The sequence below is a fragment of the Ailuropoda melanoleuca genome, chromosome 6 (assembly GCF_002007445.2).
Source record: "Ailuropoda melanoleuca isolate Jingjing chromosome 6, ASM200744v2, whole genome shotgun sequence".
In the NCBI taxonomy this organism is placed as follows: Eukaryota; Metazoa; Chordata; class Mammalia; order Carnivora; family Ursidae; genus Ailuropoda; species Ailuropoda melanoleuca.
Window position 1 is genome coordinate 3,729,580 of NC_048223.1, and position 20,608 is coordinate 3,750,187.

General features: G+C 33.7%; 1 protein-coding gene across 2 annotated transcripts in view; it reads left to right on the forward strand.

Moving 5' to 3' along the window:
- The window catches only part of PLOD2 (procollagen-lysine,2-oxoglutarate 5-dioxygenase 2), an 89,370-nt gene that overhangs the window by 53,636 nt on the left and 15,126 nt on the right, over positions 1 to 20,608 (forward strand). For both annotated transcript variants that reach the window (XM_019805546.2, XM_002924869.4), the window contains exons 5-11: positions 1,395 to 1,507; positions 3,419 to 3,482; positions 4,729 to 4,826; positions 11,524 to 11,625; positions 14,609 to 14,734; positions 16,587 to 16,708; positions 19,912 to 20,016. In XM_019805546.2, the coding sequence (XP_019661105.1) occupies positions 1,395 to 1,507; positions 3,419 to 3,482; positions 4,729 to 4,826; positions 11,524 to 11,625; positions 14,609 to 14,734; positions 16,587 to 16,708; positions 19,912 to 20,016 (730 nt within the window). The remainder of the gene's footprint in view (positions 1 to 1,394; positions 1,508 to 3,418; positions 3,483 to 4,728; positions 4,827 to 11,523; positions 11,626 to 14,608; positions 14,735 to 16,586; positions 16,709 to 19,911; positions 20,017 to 20,608) is intronic.

Below are 20,608 nucleotides of genomic sequence, written 5' to 3' on the forward strand. Positions count from 1 at the left end.
ATATTCAATAAAAGTTTATGTAATTTCATGAATGGTATGTTGAGACTTATTTCAGGGACAAGAGTTTTGTTTATGGTTAGATCATTTAGTTTAAAAAATTTATCATGGAAAGAAAGCATGTTTCCTAATCAGGAAAATTTCAGAATGTTATAAACTTTATTAGTTTGAAATAATATGGCAGTTTAATAAAAAATATGAATCATATGAAATATATCTCACATACTTTGAAAATAGATGGAATTTCTTTTCATTTTTGAAGTAGATTTCTAAAAAGGATAAAGATAATTTTTGAAAAACAGCAATATAAGCCGTTGGAAAATGGCATGTGTCACTACTTGGATGTATTTTTCATCACAGTAGATGGGTCATAAGAATTAAAAATGCACTATTTTTCAGTGTTTTAGGATTTTTTTAATTTGATGAAAATTACAAAAATGAGCAACCAGTGATTGGTTTATGCATGTTTTCATTTTGTCTTGTTTTCTCTAGATAACAGTAATATTCCCGGACTTATTTCTTTTCATTCTTTTATTCCTATGAGGAAATTTTAATTTTGAGGGTAAAAAATTAGGTTTACTTTCAATTCACAGGAGTAACATTGGTCCCTTTTTAAAAGTATTGCATGTCAATGAAACATAGCAGCTTGGCTGCATTTCTGAAATGCAGAGGAAGATTCAAAAAGGGGAAAAATGATCTTGTTGTCCGTGTCTTTTATAGACAACTGTTATTGGCAAATTTAATGCTTATGCTTGAAGGCCAAGGGGAACAATCCAATTTTAGACTTCCTTTCTCCAAACTGTGACACACAAAATCTGCCCAGAAAATGGTTTAGCAGGTACAATAATGACTAGTTCAAGGAAAGGAAAAATTCCCAAAATGTCCTAGATATAGAATTTCTTTGAGATGTTTGCAGTCAGTGACATTTCCAACATTCCTTTGATTTTGTTAGCATCACTGGCACTGACATTAAAACCACGGTAGTAGAGATTTTTTTTTTTCCAGAAACAGTGAATCCTCTCCAAAGGATCCAAGAAAGAGCATTTTAGAAGGTCAGGAAGAAAATTCTTCTGTCTTATTCTGTTCTTTTCCTAATAAATTTTTCCCTTAGGAGACTTGGAGAACATTATTCCCTCTCTTGTGTCAATTAATTTTGCGAATGTTGTTTATTCGAAAAGAGTCTCTGGTTTGTAGTTGGTGGTAAAAACTCACTCTGTCATAGTTTATATATAAAACAAAGGACGGTCAATAACATTTCTTTCATGGTGAGCTGTAAAATTTCCAACCTAAGGGTTAGGCCTACTGGCTTTACAACTCTGTGCAACTGGTCAATGGAATTAATAGATACAAGTTTTGGTCTTTGACTACTAAATTCTCTAATCTCTATTATATTGCAGGATTTATTGGTTATGCTCCAAATATCAACCAGATAGTTCAACAGTGGAATCTCCAGGATAATGATGATGATCAGCTATTTTACACCAAAATTTACATTGATCCACTGAAGAGGGTATGGAATAGCTCCCATTTTCAATATAACCTCCTTGTTTAAGACAGCTACAGGAACTCCAGCCACTGTACCCATAGTCTAGGCAGAATAGTAAATAAAGGGCCATCTCAGTTGTATCAACTCTCTTTAAGTAATCTTTCTAGAAAAAAAAAATTCTCTTACTTTTCTTTGACCCAAACACATTTATGTGGCTATGCACAATATGCAAAGAAAATGTTGGCCTTTATTTCACGCAGAAGCATCCTACTGAAAATCTGAGTTCTATTATTAAGGGGGGAATGTAGGGAACAATAGCTGTGTTATTGGCCCTCGAGAGAACATTCCTGAGATTGATTTAAATGAAACTTTGGAGAAAAGTAAAACAAAAGTTCTCTAATTTGAGAATATTTTTAGTATATTTACGTAATGTAAGTTCATGTTTCATAAATTCACTCTATCTAACTGAGATAGTTTAGAACTGATATATTCTAAAATGTACTGCATTGTATAATTTGTGGGTGCTGTTATTGGAAACAAGTTTTTTAAAGTATATTTTACAGTGAGTTTGCAACTCTGTTTCTGTTCCTTAGATAAATATTTCAGTCATCTAAATATTTTCATTAGATATTTAATACTTAAGAAACTTTATTCTTAAAATGTTCGTTTTTCTTCATCTCCATTTTTTGCTTTCGCTCTTATGTGCCTAACACAGCAAGCCTGAGGACTTGCTCTTTCATCTAGGAGGAGAAATCTACTGTTGGCATGAGTGCTAGCCCATGCAGCATCATGCTTTCTCACTGCTGAGATCGTAATGTTTTTAGTTGTGTAAATCCTCTTTAAGATTCTTTCAAGCCTCTGGACTCTGGGAAACAAACTGAGGGTTGTGGAGGGGAGGGGTTAGGGGGATGGGATAGCCTAACTGGGTGATGGGTATTAAGGAGGGCACGTGTTGTGTTGAGCACTGGGTGTTATACACAATTAATGAGTCGAACACTATGTCAGAAACTAATGATGTATTATATGTTGGCTAATTGAACTTAATAAAAAAAAGGATTCTCTGGCAGCATAAGATTTTACTGGTTAGCATGTGTCCTAGTCTGTTTGGTTTATCATAACAAAATACCATAGACTGGTTGGCTTAAACAATAGAAATGCATTGGACACCACTCTCATGACTTCAGTTTAACCCTAATTACCCCCCCAGAGGCCCTGTCTCCAAATACCATCACATTGTGGGCTAGGGCTTCATATGAATTTTGAGGGGACACAAACATTCAATCTCTAACAATATACAAAGTCAATTTGAGGAATATTATTATGACAGAGAAATGTAGCAGAAAAACTGATGCATTGAGAATCATAAAGTTTGTAAAGCAGATTAATCTTTATGATTATGTTGATTAATTACATACCCATTGTAGCAGTCGGATTGGGGTTTATGCTGCAATAACAACCCCAGCCTCAACAGCGTAACACAACAGAGGCCTGTTTCTCTTGCTACGTGTCCATTGTAGGTCAGCAGAGGGTTTCTGCTTATTGTCATCACTTGGGACCCTGACTGATGGAGCAGCCATCTTAGACCTTAGCAGTTGTGCCAGAGAGAGAGCACACTTGGGGTCTCACACTGGAAGCTCCATGCTCCAGGTTAGAAGCAAAATAATTTCACCTCTGCTAAAAATGAACTGGTCAGAATTTGTCATAAGGTAGGGAAGTGGAAATACTTGGAGAATACCATGAATACTTTACCATTCCCTTTATCCTTTAATTCAATCAACTATAAAATTACAGTCTTTTTGTCTTTCTGAAGAACATTGCTATAATAATTTACAAATAGGATCTTTAAATTCTACAAAAGAATAAACTATATTAACATGATAGTGCTGTTTGCATATTTGTTGTCATTTTCAATGGTGTCTGTATTCTCATTTTTAGGAAGCTATTAACATCACATTGGATCACAAATGCAAAATTTTCCAGACTTTAAATGGAGCTGTAGGTATGCTTCCTAAATACTGAATTGCTCATGTATACAAATGAACACCTGTGTTTTCAACTGCCTGTCCTTTATCATATCTATTTTGGGGCTATGATTAAGGTTTACTGTATAGATATCACAACTTTCAAAAAATAATGGACTTGAGCTTAGCTTGATATAGTGAAATGCATTTACTTAAAATCATGTCCTAGGACTAGTGCAAAAAAAGATAAGCTAGCTTTAGGTAATTTAGAATTTAGTGTCTCACCATCTGGAGACTGTAGATACATTTAAATTAATTATACCTTATTATTACACATTTTTCAGTATAAGTTCTTTATATTGTGAATTACTCAGGAGTATGAGTATTAGAGTACTTTACCTAGCTGAAGGTAACTGGTAACCAAGCACATATACTCTGTGTGTGTGTGTGTGTGTGTGTGTGTGTGTTTGTGTGTGTGTATGTGTGTGCATATGCATGTATGCCTGTGTGTGTTTTCCTAGATAGACGTATGTCTTGGCAAAAATATACTAATACATCAATTAATTAATGAATTAAAAATAAAAATACATTAATTCATTAACACATTAATACTTTAAACATTAAAAATACATTGCAATTCAGTCCAATTCTTTAAGGCAGTTCATACCCTAAAAAGTTTCTCAGGATGAAAGCATTTAGTTTGGAGCACTTAGGAAATGTGAGGAAGGGAACTGGAAAACAAGAACAAAAACACCCAGCTGTTTCTGCTCCCACCTGACTTGTGTATTCCTGGAATTGGCATTAAACCTGATTTTCAAGAACCGGCAATGCTCTCAATGATGGCCGATTGTGGAGACCTTGCTTATGTCTGGCAGTGTTCTATTCGCCATATTTATATTGTTATATTGTTATTATCATCATAATAACTTTGAAAGGCCGGCAAGGATCTCATTTCACAGTTGAATCAATTCAGACAATAATTTAGTCCATCCTGGAACCCATTAATATCAAGAGTCCTTGGAGGCAAGATTGCAAAGATGCTTTCCTTCTGCCAGACACCTCATTGGCTTAGCACTTCAGTTCACTGGTGCCAGGTTGGAGTGATTGAGGTGCTCTCTGATGTAGTGTAGGCAAAATTTGTAAAAGTGTGGTGGCACGTGGAATGGCATTTGTGGGAAATTTTATAACAACCAGAAGATATAGATAAATGTATGCATATGTATGTGTATATGAATACCCACACATTTTAAATTACTAAAATCTTTTTTTTTCTTTTTAACCCAGATGAAGTTGTTTTGAAATTTGAAAATGGCAAAGCCAGAGCTAAGAATGTATTTTATGAAACATTACCAGTGGCAGTTAATGGAAATGGACCCACTAAGGTGAGTCACAGTGACTTTTTCCCTGTTTCTTTATTTCTTGGAGATAGACTTGAGAGCAATATATAGAATGTCATCTTCTCTTCCTTCTCCTTCACCCCCCCTTCACCTTCTCCTCCTCCTTTTTTTTTTTTAGTGTCTTTAAGAGGCTCTATTTGGTGCTAGTAATCTACTGGCTTCATCTTTTATACCATAGATTATGTGGTTTCCTTCAGATTCATCAAACTGGTGATGTTTCCTAAGCAAAGTGATACCTTTCCATTCTGTTTGTAACACATTTCACTTTGTGTTTAATAAGAACAGTGAACGTGAGAATGAGCCATATTTCCCTCATACAGGATGTCCTCTCTGAATAGGAAATGTGCAGGTCTGTAAGTCACCATTTTCTCACATAACAACCGTTGAGATTGAGGTGTAACTATATGGCTGGAAGATTCTTACACTTACGTGAAGTTTGCTGGGTTATAATTGACAAAGACTTAATGTGGCTAATGAAATTTCGGATGCTTTTCAAATATATATAATTGAGCTTGCTGAAAATGTTATCGAGTGAAAAATTCATAGATAAGTTTGATATCTATCTATCTATCATCTATCAATCATCTATCTATCTCATGAAAACTGCTTAAAGCAGTGTTCTGAGATACTGGGATGCCTAGTTTACTCTAAGCACCTGGAAAAGAGATTAACAGATCTGCACTGTGGGAAGAGAGGGTGGGGAGTTGTCGTCTGCTGTTTCAGAGGACTGAGTAGTCTGGAATTCCAATAAAAGCTGTATGGATGGGAAGAAATGCAAATGAAAGCCCATACCGGCAGCTTTTCCACCATCAAATTGGAAGAAGTAGATTCCTCTTCTCCGCTCATGAATCTTTCCACCTTGCTTTTTGTCCCATTCCAGCCCTCCTACAAAGCCAGCTTGCTGGGTGCACTCCTTTCTCTATCTTGGATCAGTTTTCCCTCTCTATTCTCTCATATTCATAAACATCTTAAAGACCCTCTAGTCTTTCACATCTTAAAACAAAACTGAGGCAGCACAAACTAAAATATCGTCCTCAATCCCCTTGCCTTCCAACCTGCCTGTTTCCCCCGCCCCCTTTACAGCCACACTCTAAAGTAGAGACAAACTACCTTCTCCTCAGTCCCTCTTCCCACCGCCCCAGGAAATGCTCCTGCTGACGTCTGTTGTGACATCCTCTTCAGCCCTGATTTTTACTTTACCCAAAGATAAAGAACCGGCAAAGTTTCTTTTCTCTTCTACAAAAATTCTTGGTTAATTTGCTTCATTGCTATGTCAGCAAATCCTATCCTAATGTTGATGATTTCCAAGTCCTTGCTCCTGTATCTTCCTTGACCTCCAGGTCTGAATACCCAATTGGTAGATGTAATTGTGTATCATATGAGCCCTGTCACTCAAGACCTTCAGCTCTGTCTCCTCTTTCATCCATTCGGTTAATTGGAAACTAGGTTTTGTTTTGGCTCTAATTGCTTTCCCACTCCCAATCCAAAAGCTATTTTTTCTGACTCCCGTCCATGGGGGGTTGTCTGATTTTCTCAGTGCCAATGACAGATTTCTTAGTTCATGCCACCTGCACCCTACCACCCCTCACAGTCACCAACCAGGAGCCTGGAACTAGGGCATTTTGCTGAAGCAGAAAGCCCGGTCATGTCACTCACCTGTATAACAACTTCTGTGGACTTCAGGGTGAAGATCCAAATTCTCGACTGGCCTTTAAGGCACTTTTTAAAATTTCACTCCTGGTTTAATGATCACCAGTCCACCATCCCATCCACTCCTCCACTCCTGACCCTACAATATCCACACAGACATTTCTCATACTCACTCATTCTCTCCCTCTTCCTCTCCCTCAACTCCTACCATGCTGAATTAATTTGAATTTTGCACATTTCGTTTTTCCTCTTTCTACAAGTCTTCTGTGCCTCCATTTCACTCACTTTGGAATCCTCTGCCCCCAACTCCCACTTGCTCTACTCACCTACTAAATCTTCACCTTTTAGGTGTTAGCTTGGTCTTTACTCCTCATGTTTCCTGCATGCTTTTATATTATTTGGAACTTCTTCCATCACAGTATGTATTGCCACACTCTGGACAGGGATGGAATTTACTTGTTTTTTGGGTCTCTCTTACTGGACCTTTAGCCTAGGAGTTATAGAAATCATATCTGTCCCATTTACTTTTTTTTCCCCAGGGTCCAGCACATGTCTGGCATATATTAGCCTTTCAAAAAATGTCCGAGTTTAGAAACAATCTGATGACCTAGCATTATTCTTGGGAGTGGTAAGACAGATTATTTTTTGGCAGGACAAAAAGTCATAAAATTGAGGTGGATCCTGTAGCTATCCATAAGCAGATAGATGGACAGATTTGTCTATGAAGCACTTTACAGTATGTGTGTGTGTGCGTGTGTTTGTGCACAAGCATGCACGCGCACAGTGTCTGTTTTAGCCCTCTGTCTGAGACCATTAGTACCAGTTAGGCAAGGGCTTTTGTGCAACCAGACATCTCCTATAACTAAATAGGGTGCTGTTTCTTCTTGGTAATTTTTTAAATCAAATGTAAATTCATTGTTTTAATCTCCTCATTCTTGCCCTTTTTCTAGTATCTTATATTTTCCTAGATAATCATGCACTTTATTCACGCTTTAAAATATATTTCCATAAAGTTGAAACAATGATTATCTTAATTTCCTCTTTATTATGGTTCATTCTCATTACCAATGCTAATTTTGTAATTTTGTGCTTTTTCCTGGATTTTAAAGTTAAGTTTACCTATTGATTGATTTTTTTTCCAAAGAAAAATATTCTGAATTCATTCATTAAAATTATTGTTTTTATTTTTAAAAAATGTAAATGTCTTTAAAAAGGAGGCTTAGCCCTGAGAATTCAGCTGTTGTGGGTAAGGCCTGATGTTCAGTGATTGCAGTGTCATCGCCAGTGCCTTCCCAATTCCCAGTATAATGCTGCCTGGAGTTTTACATAGTGACTAATTTAGGACTTCTTGTAAGAAAAGGAGCCCTAATCCTCAGGGCATTTAAAAAGACCTGATCTAGGTCTTCTAGGAAACATTCTCAGTTTGGACTATCACAGTTTCTGGCATTTCAAGCAGTGTGATGATCCTATTATACTTTCTCTGACATGATCCTGTCTTATCTATTCTTGGGATTCTATTGGGCAGCAAAATGAAGTAAGTTTTTTTATTATAAAAATTATACTTGTTATAACATAAACATTTGAGAAAAGATTATGTAAATAAGCATTTAATTTATGCTAATTCCTTATTTAATAATATTATGTTAAAGTTAGAGCCACATGAATATATCCCATTTTCCCCTGTGTCCAGGCTAGTGGGGAAAGAAAGCAGATTATTCTCTAGATACAAACTTTGGTTTTTTTTAGCCATCATGAAAGACAAAAGAATATTCTGTATGAATTTTTTAAGTTAATTTTCCTTATTATTTTATTTAGTAAGGGGCAATTATAATGTCAGTGGCTTTGAACCATAATATTGACCTAACTGATAATATTTAAGCCATTTTTTCATTTAAAAATTATACATAATCTGTAAATGATAAATTGTTTTTAATGTGTTTATGGACCAAAGTTATTAAAGTTAATTAGTTACTTTCTCTAAATTTCATGCTATTAATAAAAATAACTTTTAAATTATAATTAAAAATTAATAATTTTTAAATTGTAAGTGACTTAAAAAATCACTTATAATCCCACTAACCTTTGATGTTGTTTTGTTCATGATTGCTTTCAGTTTTTATGTCCTTTCAGTCTATATCTATGAGCATTATACTTTTCATTTGTTTTCATAATGATGTGTAAACAATTTTGTGTTTTTTAAGTGACATTTTATTTAAAATATGTTATCTACATAATTATTTTCATACGTGGCTAGATACATACAATCTGATATAAATAAGTTTTTAGACAGAAACTGTGATTTCTGGCTGAAGCTTTACTTTTTATGCTTGAAGCTCATTTATTGTTAGTAACACATCATAAGATGCTTACTTTAATACCTAACCTTTTCTTTTAAATATCAGGTAATATACATGTTAAGGTAATCATGAAATTGGTGGTGTTTTTATAGAGGCTAAAATTGAACAGAAGGTCAAATCACCTAATTTGCACATGAAAACAAGCATTTCTGAAACTAATTTGATTTGTAATAAAAATAAGGATGTTAGTTTTGTACATACTTGGTCACTATGACCTTGAATAATTGGATGATTTGGAAGAGAGAGGGAGAGAGAGAGAAAGAGAGAAAAAAGAAAAGAAAAAGGAAAAGGAGAGATCGGTTGGAAAAGTTTCTCTGCCAATGAAATGACATCATTCCTGGAAAGGGTTTGATAATTGTGCAAGAAGGATCAGGAAAGTACTACCACCTAGTAGCCGGGGACTGCCTGGAGCAGCCTAACTACATAAACAGTTTCCTGAACTTTCCAAAGCTGCCAGCATAAATGTCTGCAGATTTTAATGAAGAAAACAGATGTAAGGGAGGGTGGGGGTGATGGATAACTTCTCCCTCTGTAGTGAGAGATCCAAAAGAGAAAAAGTAATTTCCAGTCAAAAGTAATGCTTTTAAAATATCTTAATTATCTATGAAAATTAAATTGAGGTAAAAAGTAGAGAGTGGAAAGGTTAAAAATAAAGTCTTAATTCTGAAAACTAAAAGTAATACCTTTTATGCTCTAACTTTTAAAAGATATTGATCATTTTCATATTCACATAAGGGTTCTAATAGACTGATCAATAATTCATGAGATAAATATTTAATTTTTATGAGATTTCTGAGATGAGGAAAGTGCCAGTCTTTATACATTGTTGGGAATTTTAGATATGGCCAACTATTTGAGGTTTTTTTTTTTCTTCCTTTAAAAAAACACTCTTTCCCAGGATATTTTAAACAGATTATATTTCCTACCAGCCTTTAAAAAAATGTTTTAAAATTCCTTTTAGAAATAATGCTTAGTACAGGATCCATTTTCACATGAATCTATTTTCTTCCTTCAAAGCCATATTATTGTATAGAATATGAATGATTAATGTTTGCATTTGTAATTTGACAATAGCAATTTTTTTTTTGTTTTTACTATAGAGGCACATTAAAATGACCACATTGACCTTTGAACTGTCATTAATGAATTTCATAAGTACATATTTCCTGCCTTGTAATTTGTTTCCTGAATTATCATGTAGTTCAAAAGAGACGTGAATGAGTTGCTTTTCCATGTCCTGTGATCGTACTCCACAGATTACACATAGATTTTCCCATTGTAATGAATACTGTACTGTTTCAACATTTGTTTCAGTTTTAGTACAATGGAAATATTTGGATGGCATCCCAAATATTTGAGAGGAATCTGGTAAAATGGTACTAGACTAATTACCTCATCTATTCGGTACTGGAAGATCTTTTAGGGTCTTAGGAAGCTAGAAAAATCCAGTTGGCACTTCTATACATTTTTGACCATCATATTTAATATATTGACACTTTTTTCTTTTGAGTTCATCTCACCTTTCTAATGAAAAATTAATGATTATACAAGCATAGTAGTATTTTAGTTTTTTCCTTTGCACAGTGATATAAAATCACAGCTAAACCTAGTTTCCTGCAGCTTCACTATCTTGAGGTGAAATAGTTTTTGAAAAGAAATAAAAGCATAAAAATTTAAAAGCTACAAATGTTCATACCACTACAGGTATTAAAACTGCATAGAAAATTATGCTGATTTTTTAAAAAAGTAAATCAGAATTTTCCCTAAAATGTTTACACTCTAGGAACACTCAAGATTTGTTTGAGGGCTCATATTTTAGTGTTTATGGCTGTCCTCTGTCTACCTTCCCTCATTTTCTTCTCCACCCAAAACACACACAAGGGATTCAGATTTTACAGAAGAAATGATGGCCAATGGACGCCTGAGGAGAGGGGGAGATAAATTACAAAGGAGATGCTCTGAGTGATCTGAAAGGGGTGGATGGGGAAACAATATTGTACTTCAGTTTATTGTTAATAGGATTTGTAGGGTGGCAGTAATTAGGACCTAGTTCTACATATGTTTTAATCTGCAATCTTCTTTTCCTGAAGTCAGTGCCCCTGAACCACTGCCCAGAAGCCTAGTTTATAGTACGTAGCATAGTTTCCTGGAAGAGTTTAGTGTTCTTTGGTGATAAGGTATGTAAATATAATACCTGTTTTGTGTGGCGATGGTTGGCAAGAGGTTACCCTGGCACTGCCCCATTCACTGTGGGTGTCTGTACCAGGCCTTTGAACATATTTATCTTATTACTAAATTACTATTCACATGATTGCTCTTATTAGTGGTGTTTTTGCTAAGTCTCATTAGCTCAATTAAAACTCTGTGTTTTATTATTTGACATATTTCTTTAATTTTGTCTCATCTGATATTATTTCTTACGTACGGAAATAAAATGACCTTTGTGATTAATAGTCATTTTTTGGACTTTCTAGACAAAGTTTGCCCTGATTTTATGATTCATTGTCTGGAGAGAACTTAGTTCAGTGTATACCTCTGGGTGCTAAATATTAGTAGAATTATTAAGGAATATACCCAATGCAGAAAACCTGCTTTGAAGCTAGATGTTTATAGAATGAAAGCACATTGGTGGGAAAGGCTTACTTTTCTTAACACAGTTTTCCTTCATTTACTAGATTCTCCTGAATTATTTTGGAAACTATGTACCGAATGCATGGACGCAGGATAATGGCTGCACTCTTTGTGATTTGGATACAATTGACTTATCTACAGTAGATGTGAGTGGAATTGACTATGTGTGAAATGTAGAAATAAAAAGCACAGTGTCATGAAATGCAGTGATTTTTCAAAAAAAAACCACGTTATTTTATAGTTTTGGTGATAATGGTAGATAATGGATTTATAAAGCTAAAACGTGATGTCTCAGAAAATTGCTAGATTTGTGTGTTTCTGAACCGTTTTGAAAGTAAAACTGGCTAGTAATTGATCCCAATAAAAGGGACTTAGTTGTTAATACTTAATAGCTTGTTATGACTGGATGCTTTTGTTTTATTTTAGTCTGCTAACTTAGTCAAAGCATTGAGGAAAAAAAGCTAGCATTTGTATTGACTAGTATTACCTGTGCCTGATTTTCAAATTTGATGATTTTAAAAATAATAAGATTATATAACTAAGGACCTTATTTTAAGTATTTTACATAAAATAACTCAATTAAACTTCACAAAATCTCTTAAGTAGCTAGTACTATTGGTTTTATAAATGAAAGACTGAGGTACATACAAATTAAGTAATTTTGCTTAAGAGCACCCAATTTTTTTAGGCATTGGAGGTAGGATTTGAATTTAGGCAATCTGATTCTAGACCCTGTATTCTCACCATTGCAGTTTTGCTTCGATGTCATGTACATATTATATGACAGGCACAGTGCTACTTTTATGTATATTTCATGGAGAATTGTAGCTGTAGTTTTATCTTTTATACCTTGACGATAAAGGAGCAATTAGAAATAATATTTACCTGTAGAACATTTTGATGCATCCTTCTGTCATCAACCAGAGAATTTTTAGGATATCTTATAGTAACATTTTTCTTCCAAAAAATTGCTCTTGTAACTTGGAAGACTGTTATTATATGTATGAACAGTTGGATTCTAGGGATGATTTTGTCATTAAGGCTGATTCTTTCCTTCATTCATCATAGGCTTATTGAGTATTTACAGCATGCCAGATAGGTAGAACCAATATAAGCAAAAATAAAATTCCCAGTTGTATATCTTGGTAACTCCTGGATCCATGCAAATATAAAACACTCTCACTGTAAAGAGCCGAAGCTCCTGAATTAAATAGTTTCTATGCTTATCACTGTCTGAAAGAAGGACAAAGAGTAACTTGTGCACATTTAGGAGCTTCTGAATAGTGCCTTACTTTTCTTGAAAATAAGACTTTTTGGCTGGTCTCTCAAATAGGAAACTGAATATTTCCTATCCAGAAAGAGTGCCAGAATATTTTTGAATGAAGCAGCACCATGATGTTTAAAAATTCATCCTGATCTTTTTTGCAGAGAGTAGTGTTGTCCTTTGGAGGAGGGGTTAATGCTTTTTATCTGTTCGCTCTTCTTTTACGTAAACTTTCTGGTGCAAAGACAGAAAAATATTTACTTGAAAATTGTTTCGTTATTATGCAGTAGAGATATGAAAATTAAAATGATGTGGGTAGTTAAGATCTCAGGCCTACCATATTCTTAATTGTGGTCCATAGGCAAGTTTCTTTCTTATAAAGAAAGGGAGGGTTAAATGAGACTTCATACATATATGTGTGTGTGTATATATATATATGTAATATTTTATATGTATGAATTATATATATATGCAGTGCTAAGCCTTCAATTTATGTTAACTGTTGTATTATCAGTAGTATATAAAATGAACTTAGATGGAGAATGAAAAGGTAGCACTTTGAAACCCAGTTCTTTACCTACTAATTATGTGTTCTGAGTTGCTTAATTTCTCTAAATCCCATTTTCCTCATGTGTAAATTTGGAATAAAAAGTAACTTCTAAGTTATTATGAAATGGAAATGAAATGTATTATTTCATTTAATAAGGGAGAGTTGTGATCAACTTTTTACTTATTTCCCTTATTAAATTGAGAACTCCTAGAGGGTGGATATTTTGTCTTTGGTTGTTTTTATTTTCTTATTCAGTAATAAATATTTGGGTGAGTGAATACATTGATAAGGAAGTACAACAGTATATAAGGTATACGTCAATGTAAACAAATATTAAGTTATGATCTAGATAAAAAAATGTGTGAGGCATCACGTGTGAAAAGATAGGGGAGGAGGTACCTAATTCAGCACTTAACATTTATGATACTTATAAAAATCTTTAATGTTAAATTCAGACTTTAAGACATGTTTTAAAAAGGCACTACAACAAGACCTTTCATATAGTTTTGGTAATAACTCTATTTCATGGTCATTTACTTACGTTTCTTTCTTCCCCAACCATTTGTAAATTTTTCAAGCCAGAAACCTTTCACTCCTTGTCCTAAATGTTGCTCATCACAAGGACTGACAAATATGATGACTATTTCAAAAGTTCTCATGCAATTAATGAAAGATAAACGATCCTCTAAAACCTACCCGAAAAGGATTTTTAAAAATACATAGAAATAGATTGAACAAGTTAAACTTCATTAGTGAAAGAAAATAGTTTTCTTATATATAATAAGGAAGTAAAATAAAGTAACTGTCCATAAAAGGAGATTAAAGGAAATACTCAAGGATAAAAATAAAGGCTCAAGACCTCCATGATTGCTTTATCTGAGCTACAAATTAAACGATGCACTTCCAAGCCATGGAAACCAAAAGGGAAACACAATTAGCATTCTGACTTCCTAGATGAAGATGACAAAGTAGATTCAAATCTGAAGGAGATCTCTTTAAAGACTATCATAAAGGAAGCATTGAATGATAGAGTAGGCAATTTCCTTTATTACATTCATGTAATAAATATGATAGTAAGTTTCCTCCTCAAACTTAAGTCATAATGCCAAGATGTGATTGGGTAAATCACTTTGATGGGGGCCATAGGAATGTATTTTAAGTGTTAGAGAATTGCCATGGGGCAACTGAAATTTAGCAGATTATGTTGAACTGATATTCCTAATACGTTTTACATTGTATTGATTAAGACTTAAATAGAATTTAGAGTACATCCACATTAATAATAATTTGCTTTTATGTTTGCCATAAAACAAAGGTCCATCCAAATGTAACAATAGGAGTCTTTATTGAACAACCAACCCCTTTCTTACCTCGATTTCTGGATATATTGTTGACACTGGATTACCCAAAAGAAGCGCTTAAACTCTTTATTCATAACAAAGTAAGTATTTGAGAAATGTATATTTTATGTGAAAATTGTTTTTGATCTTCTTTGGAACTATTTGCCATTACTTGTTTATGTCTAAAATAATCCATTGAGCTAAATACAGAGGGGAATTTTGGAGGTAATTACTGCCCTGTTTATTTAGAACCTAAGGGTTTTAGAGTCTGGAAACTAATATCACAATATTGGAATGAGCCACATGAAACTTAACTTTGTAGATCCAAAGTGGTGAAATATCAGCTATTTTCGTATGGCTCAACTTAATATATGAGTGAAGAAATGTCAAAGGTCCTCATATTCTTTGCCTTTGGGTTAGTTCTAGTACCTTCTTTGATGGAACTCGTCATTAAATTGTTTGCAGCTTAAGCTAATACTGTGACATCAGAACTTGAAATAGCTTCCAGATATAGTATTGTTTTGATTAATCACAAAATGGCATGCTCTTTTGCAAAGGATTTTGATACCGTCATTTCCTCCAAAAATAAGCAGAACCTCCCACATATAATCTAGACTTAAGAACATTTTTCCTTAGTATTTTCCCATTTACTTGTCTCTTTCCTGTTAAATCAATTGACACTTAACATCTTTTAGAAAAACACAATAGATATGAAGTATGCATTTTCTCTCTTTTGTCCTAATGCTTTTTGTTTAACATTGTTCTTTCTTCCTAATGTACATGTCAGCTTATCATTTGCCTTTTCCAGAGAATATTTTTTTTTTTTAAAGATTTATTTATTTATTTGACAGATAGAGACAGCCAGCGAGAGAGGGAACACAAGCAGGGGGAGTGGGAGAGGAAGAAGCAGGCTCATAGCGGAGGAGCCTGATGTGGGGCTCGATCCCATAACGCCGGGATCACGCCCTGAGCCGAAGGCAGAAGCTTAACCGCTGTGCCACCCAGGCGCCCCCCAGAGAATATTTTAAATTTGCAGAAAACCAGCTAAAATAAGTTTAAAAGGGTGAATCATTGAGCATTTGCTTTCTAAAATGCATTGCAATATATTTATTTACAATGAAGTGTTTTGTTTTTATATATTGTGTTGTTTATTTACGTCTTCCTCCTTTCATAGGACTTCCTTGATGAGAGGGTATTTTGTCTTCTCTTTTTTATATAAAATTAACTCTACGTAGTTTTTATGCTATAAATAGTTTTAACAAGCTGTGAAAAGCTTAGAGAATCTCAATACACAAAAATTCTGAAATGCTCTAATGTTGGAGACCCATAATCTTATGTAAATTTTAGCACAGTTAATCATAGTAATGACTTTTATGTTCATGATTTTCCTATTATATTTCCTTATCAATAAAGTTTTGTTAAACCTTAACTTCTTTTTGTAAAAGTACAATTTGATATATGACCCTTCATTTTTCTCTCTGGCTTCAAAGAGTATTATAATACTTATTTTATAAAATATGATTGTATTTATAACTTAGATTAATATCTATTAGGTTTAATAGACATTTTTATGGATATTTTAAAGCACGTGTCTGAGATTCTCAGGCCACAAGCCATTTTTCCTTCAAGTCAGAAACATTTTGTAGCACCCAGGATGTAAATATTTCTTCAAGGACCTGTCTAGGAGTAGATGTTAGAAGAATTTTGTACTATCTTCTATTTAAAAGGTATTGATATGTATCTATTTTAGATTCTTCGTGTGATATTCAGGTAATATTTATATATAATGTGTGTGATATAGGTTATCATTTCATCTGTAATTGAGGGAATACATGACTTGTGGAATTCACAACTTCAAATACGATGCCATCCCTGCATATGAATACCTATGAACACTTCAGTCATCCTGTTGTCATTTTCGCACTAATTTTCTGTTTTTAAAATATGTTACAGGAAGTTTATCATGAAAAGGACATCAAAGTATTTTTTGATAAAGCTAAACGTGAAATCAGTACTATAAAAATAGTAGGACCAGAAGAAAATCTAAGTCAAGCCGAAGCCAGAAATATGGGAATGTATGTTTTAATCTATTTAAATTAAGTAATTTCTACTAAAGAAATTTAAAGAAAAACAACTTTTCTTCAAAATTAGTATCCTAAACTCGGGTGTCTCAATTGTGTGTGTGTGTGTGTGTGTGTGTGTGTGTGTGTGTGTGTGTGCGTGCACATGAACACACACCTCTCCTGTTAGACTATATCTATGTTTGTATGTATTTACATGTAAAGGGCAATGGAAATTACATATATATATAGAGAGAGAGAGAAATGGCTAAGAGTCAACATATTTAATCAAACTATTAATTGAACTGCAGATCAAAATTCTAAAAAATTCTCAGAGATGCCTGGCTGGCTCAGTCAGAAGAGCACATGACTCTTGGATCTCTGGCTCATGAGTTTGAACCTCACGTTGGGAGTAGAGATTACTTAAAATAAGAAATTAAAAAAATACTCAGACAAGTGAATAGTATGACTGATGTAGCAGTGATTTAAACGTTTACTATCTGAAGATTATGTGTGGTGAAATGTATGTTTCAGATTGTGGGGTGTAAAGGTTATTCCTACTTTCTAGTGACCTACTGGTCTAGATAAAACTATAACCCTCAGAAGAAAGTTTTAGGCCCTTTTTTTAGCCCCTTTAATACTTTAGACAGATTACTAGTGAAACCCTGGTAATAATAAAAACAATCATTTTTCAGTGAATGTTAATTGAATATGCTAGCAGTGAGTTAAGAGCTGCTAAGAAAAAAGGTGAATAAATCATGTGACTTCTCTTCAGGAGGTGTTCTCTGGTGTTGTGGAAGCTCAGGGTTCCTGGGTGGTGCCTGGTGTGGGAATAAAGGCATAGGCAGGAAAACAGGCCTCAGAAAGACAAAATTAACAGTTTAATTTATTCATTGGAGAATACCTTGGATCCACATTTGGAACTTATTTTCTCAAATTTTTTTTTTTTTAATATAGTCTGTTGTGTCTGGCTTCTTTGGCTCAGTACAACGTATTCTCATTCACTCATGTCAGTGCAGTTATCAGCAATTCATTCCTTTCATCACTGACTAATACTCTATCATATGAATATACCACAAATGGATTTCTTATTGATAGATCATGTCCAGTTTGGAGCCATTTGAATAAGATTGCTGATGAAGATTCCTTATTAGAAGTATATGTGTGTGTGTGTGTGTGTGTGTGTGTGTGTGTGTGTGTACATATTTTGCTTCAGTGTATTTTAGGAAAATAGCCAGGATTAGACTAACTAGGGTGTAGGGTTAGAGTAAATGTATGTTTAACTTTATAAGAAACTGCTAAATAGTCCTCTAAACTGTTATACCATTGTACACTCCTGACAGCAAGGTAGTTCATACCTCTCACAGCTCCAGATTTGTCAGCAGTTGATATTGCCCATCTTTTTTATTTTAGCTACTTTATCAGGTATCAAAAATATCTTACTGTGATTGTAATTTAATTCCCTGACAAGGAATTTCCTATTTGTGTGTTGATTGGCCATTTGTATGTATTGATTTGTGGAGTATCTATTTAAATCTTTCATGCATTTTTGTTTACATTGGGTCGTCTTTCTTGTTGCTTATTTGCAGGAGTTCATTATATAATCTGTATACAAAGGGTGTGTGTGTGTGTGTGTGTGTGTGTGTGTGTGTGTGTGAGATGTTTTGTGAATATTTGTTCCATTGTGTGGCTTGGTTTTTTACTTTTTTAATCCTGTCTTTTGATGAGAAGAAATTTGAATTTCAATAAATTTCCATTTCTCTTTTTTTTCTTTTATGCTTTGTGCTTTTTGAGTTTATTTTCTATTTAAGAAATCTTTCTTATTCCAATGTCATGAAAACATCCTTTGGAATTTTTCTTTTATAAGCTTTATTGTTCTAGCATTTATGTTTAAGTTGTTTCAATCTACAATTCATCCTGAATACATTTTTGTGTTTGGAGTGAAGTAGGAGTCAAATTTTATTCTTTGCAAATGGAATTCCAGTTGTTTCAACAGTCCTTTTTATTTTAGGGCTTTTCTTTTCCTATGTACTTGACTTGGCTTTGGCCAAAAATCAATTGACTGAATATTTATGAGTGATTGTGAACTCTCTACTCTGTTTCGTTGGTCTTAGATCAATGCCACATTTTATTACAAGGGATTTATATTAATCTTGAAATCAAGTAGTGTAATTTCTTTGGTTTTTATTCCAAAATAATTTTGGCTATTTTATTTTCATTTTATTTTATCTTATGTATTTAATTGAGGTATAATTCATATATAACATATTAGCTTTAGCTGTACAACATAATGATTCAGTATTTGTATACTTTGTATATTTGTATATTTTGGTCAAAGGATCACCAAAATAAGTTTAGTTACCATCTGTCATCATATATAATTACAAAACTTTTAAAAACTTTTCTGTAATTTTTTGCACAATTTCAGCAAAGTTTCCTGTCTGCTGTCCTATATGACAGTTGCTTAGAAACAAATGGGATACATACTGACAATAGTGGAGAGTGATAATTAGGATAAGCCGTGAGGGAGGGGAGCTCAAAAGGAGAGAGCCCCAAATGTAGAAACCATAATACTTGGAAGCATCTCATGTATAACAAGTAGTTCATAGCTTGTTGTTCCTGATGATAAGGCTACAGACTCTACCAAGAGAAACATACGTCATAGTCCATGACCCCTGATAAGAAACAGGGGGTACATTTCTTAGAAAGAATTCCACGCAAATCAGGTTTAAAAAGTATTAATACCTAAAGAATTATACATTTGTATCTCCAAGACTCACATAGAACTGAGTTGTTGGATAAGCAAGATTTTGCATGGTGCGTGTGTATACGTGTGCAAAAAGCATTTTGATTTGTGAAGAAAAGTTGTTGATAAATACATTGAGATAAATTATAGTTCCCTTTCAGAGAGGTCTAAGTACTACATTCTAAATTGCCATTCTTGCTGGGTATTCTATGCCTTAAACTTTTTAGTGGCTTGAAAACGTATTTCACTTGACCTAAAATTTTTAGTGTTGGTCTCCATATGAATATCTATGTTGATAAACTGACCATTTTGAAATTTAAGACAATATTTATCCCTTTGGATATTGTCTTACTATTGGATTAGAAAAATATGTTAGAGAAACTTTATTTTATCTATATATATGCTTTATGTTGACAATTTTTAACGAGCAAGTATTTATTTTATCTAATTCTTATTTCTTTTTCAATGTTAGGGATTTTTGCCGTCAGGATGAAAACTGTGATTATTATTTTAGTATGGATGCAGATGTTGTTTTGACAAATCCAAGGACCTTAAAAATTTTGATTGAACAAAACAGGTACTACATAAGATTCGTTATCAATTTATTTTTTATTTATTTATTTATTTTTAAAGATTTTATTTATTTATTTGACAGAGATAGAGACAGCCAGCGAGAGAGGGAACACAAGCAGGGGGAGTGGGAGAGGAAGAAGCAGGCTCATAGTGGAGGAGCCTGATGTGGGGCTCGATCCCATAACGCCAGGATCACGCCCTGAGCCGAAGGCAGACGCTTAACCGCTGTGCCACCCAGGCGCCCCTCAATTTATTTTTAAAATGATAATCATTTTCTATGTCCTTGTGGACACACTATGCTTTCAAATCTGTTTCATGAATTGAGGGAACTTATATGAAGTTATTTTCTAGGCTTATAAACTTTCAATTCTGATTAGTTTTCTTTTAAAGGAGTTAAATAGAAAACAACCTGATGAAAATTAGAAGTATTTAATATTAGTTACAATCACAAATGCAATGTTTATCAATTATATTTGACCTATTTTTCTGTTTAAAGCAAAATGAAATTATGACATATCTGTGAGATTTGGAATTTTTAAATTTTCTGTAGATACTTTTAAAGTAGAATTTCATAAAACTTATGACCTAAAAAGTTA